Genomic DNA, 18664 nt, shown 5'->3' on the forward strand with positions numbered 1-18664 from the left:
TCGGTGCTCCGTTGCAAAGTGTAGCCGAGGGAGGTAAAAAATGAGGGTCCGCAGATAGATGACCAGAGACGCAGGTCCCTCTCCCAAGGGTCTGATCCCCGGGGCAAGGGGAGGAAAAGACAAGGCAGACGACTCTGGAGCTCGTGCTGCCCAGGACGCGGGCGTTCCCGAGCTCGGTCGGAGCAAGCGGAGGTCTCGGAGTGGTGGAAGGGCCAGGCAAACCCGAGGAGGCCTCCGCGCTTGGAGCTCGGGCCTACCCGCGCCTGGTTTAGCCACCTGCCAGACAGATCCCAGGGATTTAAAAAAAAGCATCGGCTTTAACGGGTGTTGCTGTTTCTTCTCCTGGCCTCTGTGCACCAGAAACCAAACGTTAGACCTGCTGGATTAAATTTTTTTTAAAAAAGCCTCCCCCTCTGCGCGGACACGCGCTCCCACTCGCCTCTACTCCCTCTCCCGCCCAGCGCCACCACATTCCCATTCAGCTGCAACGATATGCGCAGAGGAGCTGCGCAGTCGCAGGGCTTGAATTAGGCGCCATCGGGCTCGGTAGTAGCCCTGCTGCTCCCTGATTGGCAGCTCCCTGGCCCGGCGCCAGCCTATTGGGAGGCCTGTTTACGCCGAGTGAGTGGCACGAGCTCCCGGCCGAGGAGGGCCGCGCGGCCAATCAGCGCGCGGGCTGCTCGGGGCTGAGTGGCACGAGCTTATTAGTATGCAGGGCCCGTGGCTCGCCGCGCCGGCTGCAGGTTTGAGAGCCGTTCTGGATGGGCTCGCTAGAGTCGTTGTTGTGGAAGCGGTGCATTTACAGTGCAACAGTCAGCACATTGAAAATACCAATAGGAATACAAAACAAAGTCACATTTACTGGTTTAATTGTATTGCATTCAGTTGTATCCAGGAAACAGCCTCCAGTAAGTAACTGAAATTGCTTTCATTTTTTTGTTTTTCTATTTTTATTATTATTTTGGCTTTGGGGATTTACATTTTTTTTTCTAGTAAGAGAAATTCAGGGTTGCGATGTTAAGAAATATATATCTTCCCTTTAAAAAACTCCGTTATAATGTGGAGCAGGCTTTTTTTTTAAAGATGGACTGTATATGAGAGCGATTTTTTTCCCTCTGAAAAATCTTATCGATCGGTTTAAAATTCCCCCCGTAATGCGTCCTTGCTTTGCTCTGAGCTCTTGTTGTCGCGATCGACACCTAGCATTAAAAATAAATAATCGCAACAGGACAGGGACAGCCAGGCTGCGTCCCACGCGAGCGGCGCGGGCGGCTCCGGGCGGACAGTTGGCTAGGTCCTGGACGCCGCCAACGCGCGCCCGGCTCTGGCGGTACCACCAACGAACCCCAATTGTTTGCCCCCCCACCCCACCCCCGCTCCCCTTCCCCGAGCAGTCCTGGTCGGCCCCGCCCGGTCGCTCTGCGACGCAGGGAACCGGCCGGCTCGTGGTGGCCAAGGCGGCCAGGTCCGCTGACAGAGGGGCTTTCCGGCTGCCGGCTGGGTGCAGAGTTAGGGGCTCGGACGGGGAGGGGTAATGGCGAGCTTTTCGGGGTTTCGCTTTCCAGAGACTAATTCATTTCAAAACATTACAGAATTTTTTCTGCCTGGGGTATGGGTGGAGAAGTGGGCCGAGCGAGGCGAGCGCAGCGGGGCGTTCTCACCGCGCGCGTTCGGGACAGCGCTCGGGGCTCAGGCCTCGACCCTCGGGATGGAGTCTGCGGGCGGGTGCGCCCTGGGGCGCGGGGTCCGGCGCGGCCCCGCTATTCAGTCCTCTCCCGGGGGGGCGGGCGCGGCCGTTTCGCAGGGAGCGGGTTCTGCGGCGGCGCTCCAGCAGCCTGCGCGCCGGTGTGCGCCTGGTCCCAGCTCAGCAGGCAGCCCCCCCACACACACACACCCGGCGCCCGCGCGCCCAGAGACGGCGCCGGGGGAGGCAAACGGGAAGGGGTCCTCGTCCTTGGCGTGCAGCCTAAGGGAGGGTAGGTTTTTAGGTGCATGACCTAAAACCCAACCAAAGGTGAAGGAACTCCACATCCATGAACGCTCGAGCCAGGCGAAGAGGGGACGGCTGTTCTGGGGACCGCGCCCCGCCACCCCGGGGAGAAGCCTGGCTTTCTGAGGTTCGTTTCTTTTCAGAATGCCCTTGTCAGCGATTCTCCGGCCGGCGCGGGGTCCCCTGCCCGCCTCCGCTTGCGCTCCGCTTCCTCCCTTAGACCAGCTGGCCTCGGGCTGCGGCGCTGTCCTCTGCGGTAGCCACTCCTAGAGCTGGGGGGAGGGGGCTCGGAGCCCTGGGACTCAGGGGTGGCGGCTACCCGGCTCCGGGCCCAGGCCTTGTGGCCGTCGCGCGTACCCGGCCCGCTCCCTGCCCGGCTTGGGTTCCGCAGGCCCCGGGAGCCGCGCGCTGGCAGACGAGGAGGCGCGGCGCCGCCTCTCCCCGGGAGCAAAGAACACAAAGAAAAGCCTCCTCCAATCTGGTAAGAATCGCAGCGGCACAGACGGGCGACAATAATCAACCCCCTGTTTTCGTAAAAAGTCTAGCAGGCTGGCAAAGAAGGCTCAGTCGATCCTGCAATCCACCCGCAGGAAGTGGAAGATTAAAATTCCTGCTGGTAGCCGAGCCCGCGTCCCGAGAATCGCGAGCAGCTCGCGCTTTCTCGACAATTTTTTAATTTCTTATTGGAAGAAAGAAACCCCACAGAACAAAAGCATAACACACACGACTCCCCGGAGGCCGCCGGGAAGCCTGGCAACCCCTCGCACGCAGCCCCCGGCCCTCGGCACCTTTGAAGCCGCAGGTTCCCGACCTCCCACCCCTCCTCCTTTCCCTTTGTCCCGCCCCGGGCCCCCCCCACCCCTCCTCCACCAGCGCTCGCCTCGCTGCTGCCCCCAGGCCCCTATTCCGGCGTGGGCAGCCCCTCCTCTGACCCCGGCGAGGGCAACCCCCTCGCCCGGGGCTCCCTCGGCTCTGGCGGCCTGGCACTCGCTTTGCAGGCCCGAGCAGCGGCGAATTGAGTTATTTGTTAGACCGGGGGAGAGCGCTGGCCATCCCCAGAGGGGAGGAAGCCCCGAACCTCTTTGTATGAAGTTAAGAGACAAAGGGAACTCTTTGTGTAGGTCTCGTTTATTTACAATGCAAAAGCTCTCCGAATAAATATTAAAAAAGCTTATCAGCTGAGCAAATATGTATTCACTTAATACATTATGTTTTCGGTTATAGATTAAATCTAACACAAAATAGTCTGCAAATAAGACGTTGTAGAACCCGTAGCATTAAATATAGCAATTTAAAGCGGTGTCTACGAAATGGAAAACATCTTAATCTCTTTGTTGTCACCGTGGGACGGCTTAAAAAAAATCAGAAGATTTTCTGCAAAGTTCACAATTAACATTGAGCCTATCCATCTACCTTTTGTTGGAGGTGATATCAATCAAAACAATGCAGACTTAGGAAATGAGAAATATGCAAAAGGAAAGTGGTCCCCGCGGGCGCAGGGCCGTGCGGTTCTTGTCCCTTGCTCCCTCGCGCCGCACTCAGCGTCTGAAATTATCCCCAATTTCGCCTCGGAGTGGACTCTCTGCGTTGGGTGGGGGTGGAAGAGAAGGGAGGTGGGGGCATTTTTATGTGGCCCTGCCAGGAGGTGGAGGTGGAGGTGGACGACGGAGGCCCGAGGTCTGCTGGGACCCGAGGGCAGGCGGGCAAAGGTTGCGCTGGGCCCAGCCGACTCTCTGCGGCCCGAGGGCCGAGCCAGGCGGCGCAGACCCCGGGTCCCTAGGCCGCCTGGCCGCGCAGAGACCGGCCCCGGCTCGGCGACCCCAGGCAGGCGCTGAAGGGAGAGATCCTGTGACCGATTTGGGTCGTTGAGAGACAACAATTTCTGACTCTCAAGGCGACCCCCCACCCCCACCCCACCCAAGCCCCAAATCCGCAGAGGAAGATCCTGGGTGAATCTGATTGGGGGGTGGGGTGATTGTTCCAGCATCGCCGGGAAGCTCCTGACTCAGGGACGGCAGGTCGGGCACTGCAGCGTGGCGGCCCAGGTGACGCCGGTGGCGGACGCAGACGCCCGGGCTCCGGGGAGCTGGCTCGGGGTCCTGGCTCGGTGCTGCGGGGTGGGGGCCTGGTCCTGTTGGGGCGGGGAGTAGGGGGAGGCGGGTTCAAAAGAATGGACCGAAAGACGTATAGGGGGATGGGAAAGCAGAGAAAAGGAAGGTTATAAAAAAAAAACCTCTTGAGTTACAATCAATAAAATTACTCGCTTAATTAGCATGGTTATTCGGTTAAGCGGAATGCAGTAAAAGCTGGACCTCGGAATGAGGCGGGGAGAGGAAAAAAGCGAAGCGTGGACGTGGACCCCAGGCCTTTTCCTCCGAGACACCTTGGGGCAGCGGGGGAGGGGAGAGGGTGTGCGTGTGAGTGTGTGTGTGCGCGCGTGATGGCTTCGCAGATTTGGGTTTTTATCACCCAGCGCAGCCAGCAGCCTTCCGCCGCGGCGCCCTCGTCGCAGGGACCCGCGGGGACGCGAAAGGGAAGCGGCGAGCTGTGCGGCCGGGTTCCCCCAGGCTCCTCTGGCTCGAGCGTGGCCGGGACGGTGCGTGTGCGCTCGGGGACCAGGGCGGCCCGGGTGGTCCGGCGCGTGCGCGTGCAGCGGGGAGACACGCCGAGCATTTGGGGCCCGGCCCGGCCGCGACTCCGGGCGGCGGGGGAATGGGGGCAGGCGGGGCGGGGACCCCTGGGCAAGCCGAGCCCCCGAGTCACCGAGTATCTTCTGCTTGCCTCCACAGACTATGGACCCACACAGCGGCCGCCGGCTCGGCGCGCGGCCGCCCGCCGAGGAACCCAGCCCGCCGGCGTGCTGACCGGCCCAGCCAACGCCGCCGGTGACCCCGGACACCGCCTCCTCCGCGTCGCCCACACGCGCGCCACCTGCGCGCCGAGCCGCCCCCGGGCCCCGGCCGCACTGCTCCCGAAAGGAGGCGGCGGGCCGGGGCCGGGGCCCGGCATGGATGGCCGCGACTTCGCGCCGCCGCCGCATCTGCTGTCGGAGCGCGGGAGCCTGGGCCACCGCAGCTCCGCCGCCGCTGCGCGCCTCGCCCCGGCCGGGCCCGCTGCACAGCCCCCGGCGCACTTCCAGCCCGGAAAGTACTTCCCGTCGCCGCTGCCCATGGCTTCGCACACAGGTCAGTGCCGGCCGGGGCGGGCGCGGGAGAGGAGGCCCAGCCGCGAGGTGGGCACAGTCAAGGGTGTAATGCGCGCCCGCCCCTCCTCTCCTTGGAGCATTTGCGGAGAAGCCTTCGGTTTCATTTCCCTGCTCTGGCACCGGTGGCAGCCCGCTCGCGGAGCAGCTCCCCGCAGGCCCCCGAGCAGGATCATCGTGGTTTAGAGCGGCCTTCCCCGGGGTCTCCCCGGGGTCTCCGAGGGGCAGCCCCGAGCCGGCTAAAAATAAAGCCTTTCCGATCCTGCTACCCTCCCCCACCCCTTCCTGCAGAAGAACTAAATTCCGCGGAAACCTCATTTCTGCATTTTGCATTCACATCCTTAAGACATTCCGGGGCTAGGACAACGAGGCACTTTCTGCGGGAACAAAACGGCTGTTGTGACTGGGGTGAGGGGCGCGGGGTGCGCCGCGGCCTCGTGGATTAGGGCGGTGTGTGCACGGAGTAAGCGTTAATAGGGACTGCTGGTGTAAGACGAGCAAATCCTGTTTCTATATAAAGCCTTGAAGTGTCAGGGCGAGAATGGGTTTGCAGGGGATGCATTTGCTTTAACAAGTGCTTCTGGTATCCTGCTAAAGCCGGACAAAGCATCGCCAGAGAGTGGCCCAGCCTCACGGCCCGCAGCCCAGGGGGAGGGCAGCGCCCGGCGCCGCCTCGGCTGGGGGCGGCGCGGGGGCACCTCAGGATTTCGGTGCAGGCGAGTGCGCAGCGAATTTGCTCCAAGAGGAGAGAGCTGAGGGCCGCCCGGCACTCCCGTCCTCTCGGATCCCCTCCCGGAGAGGAGAGGGTCGGTTTCTGGCAGAGCTGACCCAAGCCTCCAGAGCAGTCCGCCTCTCCGGTGGCTTCGATATTACTGTTGAGCCAGGTCAGAAGAGAAGTAGGGCCAGGGGGAGGGTGGTGAAGAGGCAGCTACCTCGCTTAGATCCTGGAGGTCGCTGGCCAGCACCCACTGAGTTTGCAGGAGGCCAGCGGGGCTCTGCGGGGGGACCCGCTGGCCACCCGTGAAGGCTGGCTTGCTTTTGTTTACAGTTTGTTCTAAACATCAGAAATGTTGTTTGCCGCTTTTTTTGTTGTCGTTAATTTGGCAGTAACAGTTATTGCTAGCTTGATGAACTGTGAATACTAATAAAATTATGTCTGCTTTAATGGGATTACAATTAGTGTGTGGATTAAAACCGATGGCAGAGTTGGGCTAGAAGGGAAAATGTCAGAAGGGAGGGCAGTCAGAAAGAAAAACGTAAATTTCCTAAAAAGAAAAAATATGAGAAATCCCGCGTACTTACTAATGGGCTTTTAGCATTTACAACATGAGGAGATTCAAAAAGTTAAAGGGAGCCGGCATGGAGGGGCTGGACTCCTGGCTCTCCTGGAATCAGCCCCACGCTGCTGTTTCCTGTTGCAGTGCAAGCCTTCTGCACGCCTGCCTGCCCGTTCTCCTCTTCCTTGCTCTTCTTGCCTTCTCTTTTTTCTTCTCTAGATTTATAACTCAAGAGACAAAAAGTACTTGCCTGGGCAATTGGTGATTTAAAAATATCAGTCCTGCTGTCCCTGCAGTTCACTGTGTCTCCTGCGCCTGCATTGGAGATGCTGCCCACCCAGCACGGCCCACATTGGGGGGCTGTGAGTGGGGGCTCTTGGTGGCAGCAGGGACAGAGCCACAGCTTCCCTAACAGCCCCTGCTTCTGGCTGCAGGCTAGTGGCCCCTACTAGGAGTAGGGAGGCTGAGCCTGCAGGTTGGGGGATGGGGAGGGAGCGCCCCCCCCCCCCCGCCCCCATTGCCATGCTCTCTAGCCTAGCAGGTAACAGAATCATAGAAACAAGGGTTTGGAAAGGCCCCTGACCCCAAGGCTTTCCTCATGATGCACAGGCAAGCTGGGGCCATCCCCCCTGGGGAGGCTCTGCCAGGCCGCATTCCCTTTCAGTTCAGGTCACTGCTGCCTCCTCATCTCCTTCACCAGCTCACAGCCTGGCCAGGTCCTGGTCAGCTGCCATTTCCCCTTTGCCATATTTCCAGGTGCAGGCACCAAGGAATCAGGTGGGAACGTGGTTGGGTGGCCCGAACCTTTGTCTTGCTCATTCCAAGTTTGACCACGTGGTTCTTGGAGAGTAGGCCCTGGGGGATTTGGAGAAACTAGGCTGAGCGCTGGCCTGGTCTGTGTCCTTGACCAAACCCTACCAGCCTCCCCCACACGCAGGGTGCTCTAGAGGGCGCTGGAGGCCCTCAGGGCATCCTCAGATGGGGGCTGGAGGGCTATGTGTCCCCTGCCCCTGGAGGTCGTTTCCACCCCCCTGGGGGACTGGGGAGACCTTTTGTGCTCAGAGGTGTTCAGCCTATTTGTGATGGAAAGGCTGGCCAAGCGAGCGGGCATCTAGCTACAAACATCTGCTGCTGAAAGCCTTTTGAAGTTGCTGAAAGCCAGAATATTGCATTGGTTTTTGAAATTTAGCTATGTCAATTTTTTTTAAGGAATTATACCCCAGATTACTTTGTTTTGGTCTATATCTATATATGATCTAATTTAGAAAGAAAAAAGTATAATTAAGTTAAAAATTTTTTGTGTCTTGTGTGGATTTCCAAATGGCCAGCTTGGCGGACTTCCTTCCCATTTCCGCGGATGGCCTTGGGTCTGCAGGCCTCGCTGCAGCATCCCAGCTGCCCCTCCCAACACCGACTGCCCCACTGAAAGGAAAATTGCTCGGGGCTCTTTCCTATTTGTCTGGCTGTAACAGGGGAGTAGGATCTACCATCAGACATGGAGTCCCTGGCTTCTGAGGACTGCTCGGCACTGGCACGGCCACCTGCGCTGGGCCAAGGGTCTCCCTCCCCGCCCGCTGCCTGTGCTGTCCTTGTCATCCCCACCCAGTGCTTTCAGAATGTCAGGTTGAGAGACCCTGATGGGATGTTGGGCTCCAAGGCTGCTTCTATTGTTTTTCTAAAAATGAAAGTGCTGGCAGCTTTATAATCGGGCTGTAGGGTTTTATGGTAAAGTGCTGTTCCAGTAACCTTGTCACCGAAAGGTGCAATTAAAACGTTTGGAATCATTATTTTTAGTGCAGTGTTAGATTTTGTCTCTAATACAGATGGTCTGGAGGCAAAGCTGTGAAATCTAGGGGGGAAAAAAGGAAAATCAACAACGCATCAACCCAAGATTTTTCATCAGCACTCCTGCCTGGGGCAATTGGGGATCGCGCCTCTCCCCGAACGTGTGTAATGAGGAGGCAGCCTGGCTTGGGAGAAGCCTGGGCCCTGCCTCCCTGCTGCCGGGTCAGCTCCTGTCCTCCATCCTTCTGTGTACATCCCCCCTACAGGGCCAAGCCTTGGAGAATCCGGGTCTCCACCCAAGGGAGGTGGAGGTGCCGATCCAGTCTTGGTTTCAGCAATCTGACTGTGGGCTGGGTTCTCCCCTCTGCCCCGTCTCTTGTCTTCTTTGGGGTATAAATGGCCCTGTCTGGAAGCCAGGTGCCGTGGGCCTGAGGGTATTGGGAGTAAACCGGGCAGCAGGTCCCTTCTGGTGAGAGAACTGCAGACTCTTTCCTGCTAAAAGTGCTTCTGATCAACAGTCTCAAAAAGAAAAAAAAGAAAAATGCAGTAGAGGGTAAAAGATAATTTCCTAGTGTGAAAAGACCCCATCAAAGGTTCCCCCTCCCTCTATATGTGATATTTTTTTGTAAAGAAAAAACTAACATTTTCATAAATACCTCATTAACTCAATGACACGATGGAGTGTTTCTGCAACAGTTACCAACGTTAAGTAGGTGTGAAAAGAGTTACTTTCTGAAGACTACCCATCCTGCTCTGTAAGTGACAGAACCAGACATCAAAGCTGCCCGCCTACCCTCCGAGCCCCGGGAATCCAGCAGCTGGGCTGCGTAGACTGGCCAGGCTGTGGCTGCCTCCCTGTCCCACTGTAGCCATTTTCGGAATGTGGATTTTTTTCTCAGTGGGGCTTGTGCTGCCCCGCCATGTCTGATTATTCCTATAAGGATTATTCCTATAAGGATATATAGGAATATCCAGGTCACATGAGTAATAAGGCAAATTAGTGAGCAAGGCAGGGAGTGGCCTTGTGCAAACTGCACGTCTCCCCTAGAAAACACGGGCACCCCCAAATGCTCCCCGGTTTTTCTTAGAAATCTCCCTCCTCTTGCTGTGAGCCTGGGTTCAACAGCCGGCACAGACAGGACAAAACGCATAGGAGGCTGTTGGAATAACATGGATGAGGCTAAAAATACCCCTCAGAAACACACATAAAAAAGCCAAATCCAACAACAGAATGAGCTAAAAATATTCCAGACTTTGGCAAAGAGCACAGAGTTAAATAAATTATACAAGAGCCATTCATGGGAGCAAGTTGACTTTCTCTCTTACGGGAACTTGGTTCAAGCTAATAAAAATAATAATTTACTAGCCACTGAGCTTTGCATGAGTTTAAATTTAATTGGTGGGGCTTCTGGCATTTGTCACTTCTTGGCGATTAGTGGGCTTGCCCTGGCCTGGGGTGGGATGGGGAGGGGCTGCTAGGCCTGGGTCCTTGGAAGCAGAGGCAGTGTCCCCCGAGGGGCGGGGCCTGGGGGCAAGGGCAGGCTGCCCAGGAGGCCAGAGGAGGAGGGAGGCTGCAGGGGTTGGGCAGAGAAGGCAGGGTGGGGCTATTTTAATTTGATAGATGATGGTACACCTTTAAGAGTGTGTTTTAACAATCAAGATACACTCCAGCAAGTTGATAGGATGTTCGCTGTCAACTTACATATGTCATCGGAGCGAGCTGTGAGCATAAATAATGTGCAAGAGCATGCGGGTTGCACTGTAGCCTCTTGGAGCCCAGCAGGTAGCACCCCTGTCCCCTGGTGGACGCTTCTCTCCCCTGATGTCTAGGGGCAGCAGCCAGAGGAGGACAGGAGTGGAGGCATTTTGGTTGGGGTCTTTGCTCTCTGGGGAGTTCCCAGATCTCCCCACCAAAATAAGAGCACCAGACGGCTTGCTCAGCAAAACCATTGCAGTACCATCTGAGACTGGAATTGCAGCATTGGCTGGTGTCTTTTCAGGCAGCAGATGTCTAAGTTCAGCCATTTCCCAGGAATGTTAAACTTCCACCCTGGGATTCGGGTCAGGGTGACCCTCTTTGCTCTCTCCCTTTCCTAGCTTGCTCTTAACCAAATGCCCCTGGAAATCCCAGCAGGCCCTCCTAACTCCCAAAGGACTATACTTCCCAGAATGCCCCTGATCTAGATCCAGGGTCTGAGCCTGGGACTGGCCTTGAGCCGGCAATTCCCAACCACAGAGAGAGTTCAGCCAGTGCCGCTGGGAATGAGTGCTATCTGGCAGGGGGCCTTGGTTACCAACCAGCACCCCCTGCCCTTCCTCCTGAAAGAGGCCTCTGGGCCCAGCCTGGCTTCCTCCCTACCATAAATATCTGAATATAGGCCCCAACATATGAGAGCTGCCCCTCTGCCCCACGGATCCTGTGTAGCAGCTGCTTTGACTGGCATGACCAGAGTCTCTGGGGGATTCCCACCAGACCTCCTGATCTTAGCCCATTGCACGTGCCCTCCTTCAGAGTGGGCTTCTCAGAGGGTCTCTGATCACAGTGGTGAGGGGCTGGCCTGGAAGGGATGTGGGGACTCTGTCTGGGTAGCATCAGGCTGGTCCCTGCCTAGGGAGTCCTACAAGAAAATCCTGCACAGCCTTTGGGGTGGTGCCCCGCCAGCCTCACATCCTCAAACAGCAGTAGCTCCCTGCCTTATTAATACCATATTGACCAGCATCCACCCTGAATGACTGCTGGCAGTTTCCAAAAAGAAACTATCCCCCCAGGACAGAGGCACTGCCTTAGGCTCTTCTTAAGGAAGAGGTAAGGTAAGGACTCATCCTTACCTGTCCAGAGAAGATTCTCAAACCAGCCATTGCCAGCAGCTTTCTGGAGGGGTGGCCTCCCTAGGGCGCTACCTGAAAAAGGTCCTCCCAGAGGGTCTATTCAGCCTTGCGTCACATTATTTTAGCTACACTCTGTGACTTTAGGGCTTCAGGTTTGCCCTAAAGTCTGTCTGTTTGGCAGATAGGCAACTGCTCTGCGTGGTTACCACCCGCCTTGCCCACCAGGGAACTGCTCGCCGGGGTTCCCCAATCCCCGTGAACCTCTGGAGCCTCCTTTCTCCCATCAAAGACTCAGTATTACAAGGCAATGACAAAATCACAATTGGCATTCAATGACTAGAAAATACCCCGCAGCCCGGGGTCCAGGCCTTGGAAGCCTGCGGGCGTGGGGCCGCTGCTGCCTCAGCTCTGATGCACTGCCCGCTGACGTTTTTATGGGATAATATACCGTTTAGATCACGCAGGCCTATTTGTCAGTGGGCCGCCCCTGTTTATTGTGATATATAATATTACTGCCTCCCATGGCCCTGCAAGCAGCTGCCATGGAGGACTAGGGACTGGTTGGAACTGGGCGTGGGCTCAGAGGAGGGCGTGGGGGGCACCCTGGCCAGGTTATGAGGTCGGCGCTGGGTTTGCAGCAGGCCGCGGACCTGGCAGCTAGGCGTCCTGCGCCCAAGCTGGGAACCAGCCAGGCTGGCATCTGAGGGCTGCTGCAGCTGTCCAGACGATTAGGTTCCAGATTGGATCAGCCAGGAAGCACTTTTTTGTTTTCATTCTGACCTGGGGTTGGGGGAAGAGGAGGAGGGAATAAGCAGGTGGGTTGAGTTCTCTGCCTCTCTCCCCTCCCCCAGACCCCCAATAAAGAGTCAAGTATCTTTAGATGCAAAGACTTTTGAGGCTGGGGGGAACCCACTGTGTGTCTGCAACCAGAAGGAAAGATGAAGCAGTCTCTCCACCTCCTCGGTGTAGGGACTTGGCTTTCCACTGGAAATTTGTAGAAATGGGGGGAGACAAGGATGGATATGCTGCCCATAGAGGCCTCTGTGCAGGCAGCCTGGAGGCAGTGCCTTCTTGGGATACCCCACCAAGAAAGAGAATCCTTAGCTCAGTGGAACAAGAACTAAAGCACCGTCTTCTTGGGAAAGGCATGTCTTGGCTGGATCCCTTTGTCCTCCGAGGAAGTAAGGGGCTTCTTGCCTGTGACTTTCACAGGTGGCTCCAGGGGCGGGCTCCACGGCCCCTCCATCACAGAGCCAGGCCAGGCAGGGGCCCCCCTCAAGGCAGGCGTGCTGGGAGCAAAGCTGGGCAGGGTGAGGAGAAGGTGGATTGGGGACAGCCGGACAAGAGACCCAAGGAACCGAGCCCGGGGTGGGGCCGCAGTATTTGAGGTAGGGAAGAGGCTGCACTGTCCAGCCGGTGTCCACCCAGCATCTCACGGCAGCACCGTGTGGCAGGCTCCCTCTCAGACACGGACAGGCATTGCCATCTGGCCAGCCAGTGTTTTCTTCGTGGGCAGAGGCAGAGGCCCACCCTGCAGACCCAGATGTCCCCATGGCCAGCCGGCGTGTAACTGCTGAGCCCACATGTGCCCACAGCGTGTGGATGCACGTCACACCCTGCTCACACTGCAGGGCAGGTCTTCACACTCACACTCACACTCACACACACTCACACTCTCACAACTGGCCATCAAGGAATCACATTCCAGTGGCCCCTGGGAGAGCCAGCCAGCCCAGCGACCAGAATGTGTATTCTAGTCTGTCTCCACTTCCCACCACCTGCTCTGTCCTTCAGCTCCTGGCTGCCTGCTGGGTGGAGCCCGCACATCCCCAGTGACCCTCTGGGACAGCCCCGGGGCCCCCTCATTCGGCTTTGGCCCTGGTGGGCCGCCTGCCCTGCTGCAGCTCCTTCCTTCTCTCTCTCACTGTGGAGCCCATTCTCCGGCGAACTTGGGCTGGTCTTTTCCCAGCACCGGCCTCAGGCTCCTGCTTCATGTGAAGCCGTTCCCACTTGGAGTTCCTCCAGGAAAGTCTGTCCTCCAGGAGGTGCTGGTCAGCCCCAAGCCTGTTCATGCCTTTCATGCCAGGGAAAGCCTGCTTTCCCTGCCCTCAGGGTCTCCCTAACCGGAGCCCCGCACCTTAGGTCAGCTCTCACGTCTGCCCTTTTCCTTCCACTGTCTCAGTACCCACGCCTGGCCATCTACAGGCTCCAGCCACTGTGCTCCTCTCTCAGCTCCCGTTTGCCTGCCCCTCTTGGAGCTACCCCCCTGCTGGCCCTCCACCTGGGCAGCTTCTACAGCTGCCAGTGCCTGGCCCACCCCGAGGTTCCCACCCACAGCTGGTCCCAGAGGGTCCTGGCCTCACAGCCTTTCAGAGTCCCCAGGTGCTTCTGACGTGTAGCCCAGGTGGGGAATGGCAGCTCTGCGTAGGTTCCTGAGCCCTGAAAGTGTCCCCCCCAGTTCTGTCCACACGCCCTGCCTCCTTCCCAGGAAGGCCTTCCTGGGTCTCTAGCCCACCTCCTGTCCCGCGTGTTCCCTGGCCACCCTCGGCAGTCTGTCCCACCAGGCCTGGCAGCAGCCCCCGTCAGCCACCACGACTAGCGCCTGTGGGGCCGGTGCCCTTCCCCACAATGGGGCACCTTCCCCATGGGACTGCAAGGTCCTGAGTCTGGGGTGTCTGTGTCCTCTGTCGCTTTGTACCCTCCCAGAGCTGGGCCTGGCTGTCGCTGGCCTCCCTCCCACCCAGGATGGTGAAGGCCATAAGGGGGTGTGCATGCCCATCCACGCTTGAGTGGCACGCATGCACCTGTGGGCATGAAGAGAGCCTGTCTGGTTTTTCTCCTGCAAGTTCACCCCACCCTGGAAAAGAGGGGAGGTAACATTCAGCTGAGGGAGAATCAAGTTAGGAGGAGAAAGTGGGAGACAAGCAGAGTTCAAATTGGCCCTGTGTCCTCACTGAAAGCAAAGTGCCCTGCTCCCGTACCTGACCACGGCGTGGGGACATTCATGCTGGCAGCACCCTCCACGTGTCTGCAGCGTGCATGGCCACCTTCTGAGGACCAGATCAGCATCTTGCCTTCCAGAAGCATCTTCTGTCGTCTGCAGAGGCTCCCAGGCTGCATGCTACATTTTAAAAAGGTGTCAGAGCTAAACAGATTGACAGAGCGAGCTGTTCCCTCCCCGTTAGTGCCACACTCAGTGGCAGGGGATGGGGGGAGGCAGGGAGAGGTCCACTGGGCAATGCAGCCTGGCATCATCCATGTGGCCTGTGGGCTGGTGTCTGGATGCACACGTGTGTGTTTGTGCAGTGGAGGGAGGGGGCCAGTGGGGATAGAACAAGGCCCAGGAGGGGACCATCCCCTGCAGAGAGACACCATTGCCCCCCACCCCCTCAGTAAAGGAGGGACCCAGTCCCAGGCACTGGATGGGGCTACTTCTTGTCTGTCCCTTGCCTGGTCCCTGGCAGGTGGCTCCCTGACCATCAACATGAGGTTCTGTGTGCGGTGAGGCACCTATGACTGGGGCAGAAGCCAACGGTTTCCCCTGAGTCATAGGGCGCTGGCGGGTGAGGGGGGTGCTGGGGGAGAGCTGTCCCTCCCCCCTATGGTGGAAGTGGAGGCAGGGGCTTGGGGGTACAACCAACCAAAGAAAAATGATGGCTCAGGAGAGACGGGGAGCAGGGAGAAGGCAGGGGCCATGGTCTCACCCCTCGCCCTCTGCAGGTCTCCCTCCTGGGCAGGCTGGGCGTGCCAGCAGGGTCCAAGTGGGCACTGGAGGTCTGTACCACCAGGCCGGGCCGTTCGTGCTGTGCTGTTTTGCTTTCTGGACCTACGAGCTCACTGCTGGTTCACAGGCTCAACACCCAGCCTGGGAAGAGTGCGTGGGGGGGCCAGTGTCTGGCTGCCCGGACTTCTGGCCATCAGTGGCCCCTGCCCTGGCCCTTAGGAGCTCTGAGACTGGCAGGCTGTGTCCCTCTCTGCATCTTGGCCTCTTACCTCTAAAATGGGCCATGCCCGGGCCTTGCTGGTGGGTTGTGTGGGACACTGGTGCAGTCCTAGGGGGGGTGCCCTCTCCCCACCCCCGGTCAGCTGGTCCTGGGAGCCCACGAGAGCTGGCTGGATGCACACACCTGTACACACCCTTGCCCCAAGACCTGCCCAGAGGCCTGGGGAGGAAGTGACTCACCCTGGGCCTCGCAGGAGGGGTTGTTTCCCTGGGGACAGGCAGGGAGGCACATGGGGGCCTCCTTGGGGGCCCACCTCAAGGGTCCCAGTCCCCCCAGCCCCTTTCCATGGTGTCTGTCTTGAGGCCTTAGTCTGACCACAGAATTAGGAAGTGGGGGCCCTGATTCCTGTGCCCTGGGGTCTGTACCTCTCTCACCCTCCGTCTGTGTGGGCTTTGGCTTCTGGGGACCATTGGTATGGAAGGGGAAGCTCGCTGGGCATGTCTGGAGCTTGTCACGGGGTTTGACATCTTGGGCTGGGGGAGCACCAGCCCTGCTCTGAGGCTCTGGAACAGGAGCAGCCTGCAGGTCCTGGAGCCCCTCGCAGTACATTCTGGGAAGCCCTAGACCTGTAGACGGAGCTGGGGTGCTCGGGATGCCCAGCCTGTGCTGGGCTCTGGAGACCGTAGGGAGCCTCCCAGCATCAGAGGCGCGACAGCCCAGGGGGACCCTGGGCAGGACCCCGGCAGAGGGTGCAGGGCTGTCTCTGCCTGGGGTGAGGGGAGGCTCCAGGGCGCCCCCTGGGCTCCTCACACTGGGGGTGCTGCGACCTGGTGGTACTGCCTGTAAACAAACACTGAAAGGTGCTTGGCGGTGTCTCAGAACCCCCTGGGTGGATTCCTCGGGAAGGCATGCTTTGTGAGGTCTCTTTCATCTCTAATTTATGCGTGTGAGTGTGAAGAGATGCTGCTGGGGCTGGGGGCCAGGATCCCAGCTCTGAGCTGTGAAGGCGGCTTCCCCTACACCTGGCATAGGTCCTGGGCTTCTCCTCTCTATCCCCTGTCCCGGGTCCACCCTGCCTGGTCCTCAGCTCCCAGCCCTCCCCTGGTGTCGGCGTATCCTGCAGGGCCTGGGCGGCTCCTCCTCCCTGCAGTCCAAACCCTGATCCCAGAGGGGCACCAGTGCCCAGACCCAGGTCAGTTCAGGCTGATGAGTGAGGCTCAGTGAGCACGGGTGGGCTGGGGAGGCCCCAGGAGGAGGGAGGGTGGGGGACCAGTGACTTGTGGACGGGGCGGTCGCCCACCCGCGACTGGCTGGCTCCATCTTCTGCCACTTAGATCCTGACTGAGCACAGGAGACCAGGGGACTTTAAGGTCAGCTGCTGGTCTTCCCCCGCTACCTCTCCTTCCTTCCTTCCCCTCTCTCCCTCCCTTCTCCCTCCCTTCTTCCTCCTTCCTTCCTTCCCCTCCCTCCCTCCTTCCTTGCCCTTCCTCCCTCCCTCCTTCCATCCTGCCCTCCTCCCTTCATCCCTCCGTCCTCTCTCTCCCCATGGCAGCCCCAGAGCCTTGCCTATTTGTCTGTTGACCTCACTTGTCTGCTGGGAGGCGCAGGTGGGCTGCTGGGTGCCCCACCTTGGGTGTTCGGTGGCCCCTGATAGCAGTGGGTTGGGGATATGTGTCCTCTGCAGGCCTCTCAGACTTCAGGCCCTTCCGCTCCACCCGCCTGCCCACGCCAGAGCTTCAGATGGTCTCTGGGCCTTTGCACATCCCCTCTGCCTTGCAGACCCTCCACCCATCTTTCACATCTCATCCAGTTCCTTTCCCACAAGCCCCCTTGCCACTGGGGGCTGGTCACTCTTCTCTCCCAGTGCAACCCTCACGTCACTATCCCTGCACCGTGGTGGCCTTTGCATGTGTGCTAATGAGGACACTTTGCACTCAGCATGGCACAGGCCCAGATGCCTCCTCCCTGTCACTCTCCATAGGGCCCTGGTGGCCGGCAGGCAGTGGATTCAGGACCTGGGCATGGATGTGGATGTGGTGAGGGCAGGACTGGAGTTCCCACCTGCCTCCTGGCCTCAGCGGTGCCTTGCAGGAGGGTGACAGCAGATCCCTTTGTCCCTGGCCTGTGTGCAGGGCCCTCCTCCTCCTGCGCGGGATGGTGGGGGAGGACCGGACTCTGCAGTCCCCCAGTACATGCTGGATCTGCCCAGCAGGGCAGCTGCTCCATCCAGTTGGCCTGCCACACGCCCCAGCCACCCTAGCCAGCAGGTCACTCGTGGGCAGTTTGCCTGAAACCAGTCCCCTTTTTGAGACTTTTTGCATCCCTTTGGGTCTCCTAAAAATAAGCTTTTAATTTATTTTAAATTAATATTAAAATTAAATTGTAATGCATCTTTAGGCTAACTCTTGAAAAGCCCTTAATGTGTGTGAATACAGACAAAATTGAGAAAAATTGGAAAGGTACATATGAGGCCACTCCCAGCCTTCATAACCCATCGCAGATTTGATGATAAATACTTAGTAGAAGTCCAAAATTATTAAGTCTGAAGGGCCCTTGGGTGGGAGATGGGTCAACAGTTCTTAAAATGCCAGACAAAAGAGGAGAGGGACAGGATGCAGATACCCTGCAGGGACCGCCACGCTACTTGTCCGTGCAGTGGTCGAGGGCTGAATTGACCCTGGGCCTGGCTTGAAGGGGAAGCCGGAGTGTGGGGGCTGGGGCTGCATCTGTGTGTCTGTGTCTTCTGTCCGGCATGGGGGTGAGGGGACCTTACACACAAACCTGGATTTCTAACTTTTCTGCAGAAGCAGAATGCTCCCTGAGTTGCTGACTCCTCTCTTGGTCCTCCCTTTGCCTTCCTTAAGGTTCCTTCTCTGCCCTTGGCTCCACCATAAATGCTTCACCCTCCCCGCCCCCCCTACCCCGTTCCATTGTTTCTCTGTGTATTAGTTACCTATTGCTGCATAACAGATCATCCCAAACTTAGCACCTTCAAACAACACAGTTTCTGTGGGTCGCGAATCTGGGTCAAGGTGTCAGCCAGCGTTGCAGGCATCTCAAGGCTCGGCTGCAGGGGGTGCCCCTTCCAAGCTCACCCGAGTGGCTGTCCCAGGCCTCAGGTCCCTGCCGCTGCTGGCTGGAGACAACGGTTCCTTCCTCAGGGGCCTCTCCGTTGGGCGGCGAGTGAGACAGCAGCCACAGTCTCTTTATAACCAAATCTAGGAAGGGATGTCCCCTCGCTTGCTTTCTGCTCATAGAGGCGAGTCTAGTCCTGCCCACACTCGGGGGAGGGGATTACATAAAGGCATGAAGACCAGGGGTCAGGCGTCATTGGGGGCCCACAGCACCTGCTGACCCCACTTGGGCAGGGTCCATCTGGACCCTCCTGAGGCTATAAGTGTACCTGTATGCCAACCACACCCAGATCTCCTCTGCAGCCAGGGCCCTCCCTGTCCTCCCGCTGCTGGCTGGCTGCAGGCCTCTGCAGGGTTGTCCCTTTCCTCCCCCCACACCCTCTGCCTCCTTGCATGTGGCCAGGCCAAGCCACTGGAAGACTCCCTCTCAGCCTCTGTCCCCTGATGTCCAGCTCAGTCCCTTTCTTCTCACTGGAGTCCTGTCATCACGTCCTCATCGGCGA

General features: G+C 58.4%; 1 protein-coding gene across 2 annotated transcripts in view; it reads left to right on the forward strand.

The window, feature by feature from the left end:
- Positions 1–743: 743 nt before the first annotated feature.
- Positions 744–18664, forward strand: part of BAHCC1 (BAH domain and coiled-coil containing 1) — a 69410-nt gene continuing 51489 nt past the window's right edge. For both annotated transcript variants that reach the window (XM_087441772.1, XM_014789417.2), the window contains exons 1-2: positions 744–908; positions 4780–5175. In XM_087441772.1, coding sequence (XP_087297898.1) covers positions 4998–5175 — 178 coding nt within the window. In that variant the 5' untranslated portion in view covers positions 744–908; positions 4780–4997. The remainder of the gene's footprint in view (positions 909–4779; positions 5176–18664) is intronic.

Source organism: Ceratotherium simum, chromosome 16 (genome assembly GCF_057802395.1).
Source record: "Ceratotherium simum simum isolate JZ-2026a chromosome 16, ASM5780239v1, whole genome shotgun sequence".
Lineage (NCBI taxonomy): Eukaryota > Metazoa > Chordata > Mammalia > Perissodactyla > Rhinocerotidae > Ceratotherium > Ceratotherium simum.